This window comes from Trachypithecus francoisi, unplaced genomic scaffold (genome assembly GCF_009764315.1).
Source record: "Trachypithecus francoisi isolate TF-2019V2 unplaced genomic scaffold, Tfra_2.0 Lachesis_group5, whole genome shotgun sequence".
In the NCBI taxonomy this organism is placed as follows: Eukaryota; Metazoa; Chordata; class Mammalia; order Primates; family Cercopithecidae; genus Trachypithecus; species Trachypithecus francoisi.
In genome coordinates, this window is record NW_022681470.1 from 98,646,219 (window position 1) to 98,653,478 (window position 7,260).

General features: G+C 49.4%; 1 protein-coding gene across 7 annotated transcripts; it reads right to left on the reverse strand.

Annotated features, from left to right (window-relative positions):
• Nucleotides 1-733: 733 nt before the first annotated feature.
• CIART (circadian associated repressor of transcription) lies at nt 734-6,941 on the reverse strand. 7 transcript variants are annotated; one of them, XM_033200602.1, is made up of 7 exons: nt 6,836-6,941; nt 6,504-6,584; nt 5,827-6,252; nt 5,580-5,655; nt 4,958-5,036; nt 4,141-4,252; nt 734-1,397 (listed from the first exon to the last, which is right to left on the reverse strand). In XM_033200602.1, the coding sequence occupies exons 3-7, from the start codon at nt 6,190-6,192 to the stop codon at nt 873-875; spliced, it is 1,158 nt and encodes a 385-aa protein (XP_033056493.1). In that variant the 5' UTR covers nt 6,193-6,252; nt 6,504-6,584; nt 6,836-6,941; the 3' UTR covers nt 734-872. The 7 variants fall into 7 exon arrangements, with proteins under 7 accessions (XP_033056493.1, XP_033056498.1, XP_033056497.1 ...); XM_033200607.1 differs by having other exon boundaries at nt 5,827-5,946; nt 6,836-6,940; XM_033200606.1 differs by having other exon boundaries at nt 5,827-5,998; nt 6,836-6,940.
• Nucleotides 6,942-7,260: the final 319 nt, after the last annotated feature.

Here is a 7,260-nt window from a genome sequence, read left to right on the forward strand (position 1 = left end):
AGTGAAACCCCCTATTTACAAAAATACAAAAATTAGCCAGGCATGGTAGCATGTGCTGTAACCCCAGCTACTCAGGAGACTTAAGGCCTGAGAATCGCTTGAACCCAGGAGGCAGAGGTTGCAGTGACCCGAGATCGTGTCACTGCACTCTAGCCTGGGAAACAGAGCGAGACTGCATCTCAAAACACAACAACAGAAAAACCCCATAAACCCAACTCTGAACTCTGTAACTGTTTCAAGGATGTTCCCTAGGAAAACAGCAGTAGAGTCCCTTTCTCCCACAAGTCGTTTTTTTTTTTTTTTTGAGACGGAGTCTCACTCTGTCACCCAGGCTGGAGTGCAGTGGCCGGATCTCAGCTCACTGCAAGCTCCGCCTCCCGGGTTCACGCCATTCTCCTGCCTCAGCCTCCCGAGTAGCTGGGACCACAGGCGCCCGCCACCTCGCCCGGCTAGTTTTTTGTATTTTTAGTAGAGACGGGGTTTCACCATGTTAGCCAGGATGGTCTCAATCTCCTGACCTCGTGATCTGCCCGTCTCGGCCTCCCAAACTGCTGGGATTACAGGCTTGAGCCACCGCGCCCGGCCACAAGTCTTATATTGTCATTCAGACTCTCACTTGGTAGAGCTCATGTTCACAAACATCCCCATCCCTTTTCTACTTTTACTGCAGCTCAGAGGATACGGATTGGTTTTGGAGGCAGAAAGTTTTCAATTTCCCCCAATCAGCAAACTGTTTAGGTATAAAAAAATTTCTTTAATCAGAAAGGATTTATCTTCCCTCAACACAAATGCACACATTAAAAGTAAAAATACATATATACATGAATATTTACACAAATTAGAAATCACAGTGGACAGCTGTATGCCCCGGGCTAGAGGTTGAGAAGATGAGCATCAGGAGCAACTGAAGGATGGCTTCTCTGCTGCTCCCGGTGTCCTTTGGTCATCTTTCTGGCCAAGGTGGGTAGACTGGGAGGGGATGGGGTATAGCTCCAGTCTGATGGCAGAGTTACTGGCAAACTGTAGCAACGAGGCCCCTCTCCAGATAGTTTCATAGGCTCACCAGGGATGAGAGGAGATGCTGTAGTAGGTGGGACTGGAGTGGTTGGGGCAGAGTGGGTGAAGGGTTGCACTCCATGCTGTAGGAAAAGAATGACGCCAATACCGGTTCCAGTGCCTAAAGGACCATGGCTAAAGGAGATAGTACCTGGGGAGCTGAGAGGGGGGTTGCAAATTGGACTGGTGTGGATCCAGGTGAGGTTCATAGCTGGCCATTCTGTGAGGTGCCAAGGCTGCTTTGGTTTTAAAGCTAGATGTCCTAGCTGTGTCTGGTCTATCTTTTCCATAGGAGATGTAGGAGAGGAAGCAGCTGAATCACTGTGGTGGCTTGGAAAATGCTACGGAGGGGAGAAATGAGAAAACAAAATGTGGAGAAAGCTTTCAGATGAGCTCCACCTGGTTACTTAAACCTTTGCATTCCTTGGGAACTCAGTTTGCAATACAAACATACCTCGTTTTACGCAGCAGATATGATCTTGCCAGGCCATGATTAAGTAAAAGTTTTAGTAACTAAATTATACTTTCATGTATTCAAAAAATAAATGGCCTACTATGGACCACATACTATATTAGACACTGGATATCCAGAGATGAACAAAAAACAAACAGTTCCATAGGTTCTCACTATTTATAAAATAATCCCTTTTAGAATTTCTTTGAAGTCTATTTTTAATTGGAATCATCATTTCCCAAATTCTGTATTTAAATTTGAATATTCTATCTTGAGTTCTTTAAGAAGCGTAAATTAATATTCAGGCAAGATCCTACTACTGTTTTTTTTTAAATTTTATATTTGATACAGGGTTTCACTCTGTCAACCAGGCTAGCACAATCATGGCTTACTGCAGCCTCGACCTCCCAAGCTCAAGAGATCCTCCCACCTCAGCCTCCTAAGTAGCTGGGACTACTGGCGCACACCACCATGCCCAGCTACTTTTTGTATTTTTTGTAGATACTGGGCTTCACCATGTTGCCCAGGCTGGTCTCAAACTCCTGGGCTCAAGCAATCCTCCTGCTTTGGCCTCCCAAAGTGCTAAGATTACAGGTGTGAACCACTGTGCCTGGCCTACTTATTTTATTTTATTTTTTTTTTGAGACGGAGTCTCCCTCTGTCCCCCAGGCTGGAGTGCAGTGGCCGGATCTCAGCTCACTGCAAGCTCCACCTCCCGGGTTCACGTCATTCTCCTGCCTCAGCCTCCCGAGTAGCTGAGGCTATAGGCACCCGCCACCTCGCCCGGCTAGTTTTTTGTATTTTTTAGTAGAGACGGGGTTTCACCGTGTTAGCCAGGATAGTCTTGATCTCCTGACCCAGTGATCCGCCCGTCTCGGCCTCCCAAAGTGCTGGGATTACAGGCTTGAGCCACTGCGCCCGGCCTACTTATTTTTTAATAGATGAGTCACAGCAATAATAGCCATGGCTGATTGAAAATTAGGACTGGTGATTATCTACAGGAGACTCTCCTGCTCCGTCATCTGAATGCCCTCTACATACCCTATTATTTGAGGACAGAAAATAGGGCCGGGCGCGGGGGCTCAAGCCTGTAATCCCAGCACTTTGGGAGGCCGAGGCGGGCGGATCACGAGGTCAGGAGATCGAGACCATCCTGGCTAACACTGTGAAACCCCGTCTCTACTAAAAAATACAAAAAACTAGCCGGGCGAGGTGGCGGGCGCCTGCAGTCCCAGTTACTTGGAGGCTGAGGCAGGAGAATGGCGTGAACCCGGGAGGCGGAGCTTGCAGTGAGCTGGGATCCGGTCACTGCACTCCAGCCTGGGCGACAGAGTGAGACTCCGTCTCAAAAAAAAAAAAAAAAGAAAATTAGGACTGGTGATTATCTACAGGAGACTCTCCTTCTCCGTCATCTGAATGCCCTCTACATACCCTATTATTTGAGGACAGAAAATAGGGCCGGGCGCGGTGGCTCAAGCCTGTAATCCCAGCACTTTGGGAGGCCGAGGAGGGCGGATCACGAGGTCAGGAGATCGAGACCATCCTGGCTAACACGGTGAAACCCCGTCTCTACTAAAAAATACAAAAAACTAGCCGGCGAGGTGGCGGGCGCCTGTAGTCCCAGCTACTCGGAGGCTGAGGCAGGAGAATGGCGTAAACCCGGGAGGCGGAGCTTGCAGTGAGCTGAGATCCGGCCTCTGCAATCCAGCCCGGGCGACAGAGCGAGACTCCAGCTCAAAAAAAAAAAAAAAAAAGAAAAGAAAAAATAGGTCACTTCATTTTTTTTTTTTTTTTTTTTTTTAGATGGAGTTTCACTCTTGTTGCCCAGGCTGGAGTGCAATGGCATGATCTCGGCTCACCGCAACCTCTGCCTCCCGGGTTCAAGCAATTCTCCTGCCTCAGCCTCCCAAGTAGCTGGGACTACAGGCGTGCGCCACCACACCTGGCAAATTTTTGTATTTTTAGTAGAGACGGGGTTTCACCATCTTGGCCAAGCTGATCTCGAACTCCTGACCTCATGATCCATGCGCCTCGGCCTCCCAAAGTGCTGGGATTACAGGTGTGAGCCACCACGCCCAGCCGAAAATAGGTCACTTCTATACCAGGTCTAAGAATCTATCAACACTGCTGCTATTAGTGCCCCCCTCTCCCACTTCCAGTGATGTACCTCTTATGACCAGCCCTTGAAACCCAGTGTAGACTCAAAAACTTTCAAAGAGTTTGGCACAAGGATACTTGGGCAGAAATGAAAAGAAGGAGAGAGGAAAGGTTTGGGGGCAGTAGGGAAAAAAGAGTTTGCAGAGAGAAGCTGAGGTATCTTCCCGCATGAATCATTTGGCCAGGTAAAAAGCCTTTTGTATCTATGCAGAAAGCAGACAAGCTGTGGCATGAGGGATAAGATTAAACTTCGTGGAGTTCTTCTCAGTGACTCAAACAAAACAACAAAAAACAAACAAACAACAAAAAACATGTAGGAATCAAGACAATGCAGAAAATTTAGGAATTTCCTTCCCTGAAAAGAAACTTGAAGAAAAGATTCAAAAGAAAATGGCAAAAGGGGCCATTTCTGCATGCACATTTCATTTCCTTGACTATTTTCCCACCTCTTCCTCATGTTCTTAAGTTCTTACCTTGGTCAGCTGATGCTTGCCACCACCCAATGATGACTTCTGGGCAGCTATATGTGGAAACCAAGTCTTTAACATCCCTTCTACCTGTAGCAAGGTTCCTAGGTAACGTTCCCTGTGAAAAAGATATTGCTTTATTTATTTATTTATTTAATTTATTTTGAGACAGAGTCTCGCTCTGTCACCCAGGCTGGAGTGCAGTGGCGCGATCTTGGCTCACTGCAAGCTCCGCCTCCCGGGTTCTCGCCATTCTCCTGCCTCAGCCTCCTGAGTAGCTGGGATTACAGGTGCCCACCACCATGCCCGGCTAATTTTTTGTATTTTTAGCAGAGAAAGGGTTTCACCGTGTTAGCCAAGATGGTCTCGATCTCCTGACCTTGTGATCCGTCTGCCTCGGCTTCCCAAAGTGCTGGGATTACAGGCGTGAGCCACCACGCCCGGCCGAAAATGACATTGCTTTAAAAAACCAGCAACAGAATCCCAGCACTTTGGGAGGCCGAGACGGGCGGATCGCGAGGTCAGGAGATCGAGACCATCCTGGCTAATACGGTGAAACCCCGTCTCTACTAAAAATACAAAAACTAGCCGGGCGAGATGGCGGGCGCCTGTAGTCCCAGCTACTCGGGAGGCTGAGGCAGGAGAATGGCGTAAACCCGGGAGGCGGAGCTTGCAGTGAGCTGAGATCCGGCCACTGCAGTCCAGTCCCGGCAACAGAGCGAGACTCCGCCTCAAAAAAAAAAAAAAAAAAAAAAAAAACAGCAACAGGATTGAAGAAATCTCCTTTTTATGAAGACCCAAGGAAAGAACCAAGGGGACTTACCCCATCTGTGGCTTCTGCAAAACACCTACAATACGCTGGATCCTGTCCATTGCCACACTCTGCTGAAAACTGCTTAATCCTGGGGATAGGGACAGAGAGAGATTAAGGATTGAGATTCAAGCATGTAGTCAGGTAAAGGACGAACAGAAGGGGGTTAAAATTGATTGATCTAAAAAAAATTAAGTCGGGCCAGGCAAGGTGGCTCACACCTGTAATCCCAGCACTTTGGGAGGCCGAGGCGGGTGGATCACCTGAGGTCAGGAGTTTGAGACCAGCCTGGCCAACATGGCGAAACCCCATCTCTATTAAAAATAACAAAAATTAGCTGGGCATGGTGGTGGGCACCTGTAATCCCAGCGACTGGGGAGGCTGAGGCAGAAGAATTGCTGGAACCCAGGAGGTGGAGGTTGCAGTGAGCTGAGATAGCACCATTACACTCCAGCCTGGGCACCAAGAGCAAAACTCCGTCTCAAAAAATAATAACAAGAATAATAATTAAGTCATAGTAGCAAAAAAGGAATAATATAGGCCCCAAACAAGAACTTAAGAGAAATACACATCAAAAGAGGGCAAGAGAGAGAGAAATGAACCTAGCCCAAATGAATGCAACTAATGAGACTACCTCTCTCAAAACGACCCATCTTCAGCCCATTGAGTAGATCTGTGAGAGGAGGTATAAATCCTTGGAGTTCTTTACACTGTAGGAAAACAGGACAAAGGCTGTGAGAAGACCAAGAACTGTCCACACCAGCAGTGGCTCTTCCTTCACCTCCAAATTTGGGAGTCAATACTATCCTTATAGGGTCCTTATCAAACAGTTGGGTGCTAAGCCACTCCAGGAGAGTCACCTTTCACCTGCTTTCTCTTACCTTCTGGGCAAACAGCAGGTCTCCCTCTGTGGTACAACCTTGGATGTTTAGACTGGTCTCCAGTTCACCATCTCTTGATCTTTTCGCCCCAGATCCTGCCATAGGAGAAGCTGAACCCCGCTGTTCCGGATGAGATGGTGTATGTTGGTTACTGGAAACCTTGGATCGATGCCTGCAGCGGATAGGACCCAGGCTGGGCCGGGAACCTCCCCTCTGCCCAACAGTGTCTGGCCTGGGCCCATGGGCCCCCTTGTCCTCCCTCTCATTATCAGAGGGGAAGCCAAAGTCACTGTTCACTGGGGAGGTGGGAAAAGACGAAGAGAGAGAGTAGGAGGAATAGGGAGAAATGCTAGATGGAGAATCCATAGGTCCAGAAGCAGGGGCTGGAGAGCAGCTCCTGGAGTACCCAAAGATCGGAACCTGCAACTGAAGAGCAAAGCGAGGGAATTTGAAACCGGAGTTTAAGGATTAGGAAATGGACTGGGAGATTGGGGTGTACTGCGTGGGATAATACTTATTCTTCCCCTCCCCAATATTACCAGTCTCAGACACAATAGAAAAAGACATTTCTACCCCCACCCCCGCTCATTAAGAACCTGGGATTCCCTCTCTGGCCTCCGCAGAGCAGCTCTCTGCCTGACGCGGCCTCCGTTCTTTTCTTCCCTCAATTCAAATACCTGACTTGAAAGACACCTTCCTCTCCGCCCGTTGTTCGCCAGGGCTGTTCGCCAACCTGAGTCCGCAGCAAGCCTCTTCACCTAAGCCATGCCACCCACGAGAGGTCAATCTGCGCACGCGAACCCACCTGGTGACTCTACAGGACTCGCCCCCATAGAGACTGGCCTCCTGCCCTCTCCCAGTCTTTCAAGATCAGGATCCCTGTGCCGGTCTCTCTGTGCTCGCACCTGCCACGTGATGCAAACCCTCCCAATACAAAGATCTGCATTCTGCCCCCAAATCCACTCCCAAATCCTCCCTAACAGCTCGCTTTTCCTCCGAATATCCTTACCTGTTGTCAGCCGGCTCAGCCCTGGCTCGGTTTCCAGCTCCTTCACCGTCTCTCCGGGTCTGGCTACCCACCTCCGTCTCTCAGGGGGCCCCGCCCCTTCCCCCTCCCAGACACGTGCGGCCTGGCACGTGCCTCCCCCTGCTTACACAGATCTCGCGCCCTCATTGGTTGTGTCGCCGGTAACACGTGATACTCGTTACTGAAGTCCATAGCCCATTTGCTACAGTACAAAGGGCCTCAGCCAATAGAGGGCAGCCAGGTGATGATTGGCTGTAAAGGAAGCATTCCGTGCTCCGCCCCTACATGCGGCTGCCGGAGAGGACCCGGTGATGAGAAAAGGAGGCGGATGGAAAAAGAGTGGAAAAGAAGGGAGGGGAGGAAAAGGGCGGAGTCCGTGGCCTTAAATAGGATGGTGATGCGCCAGA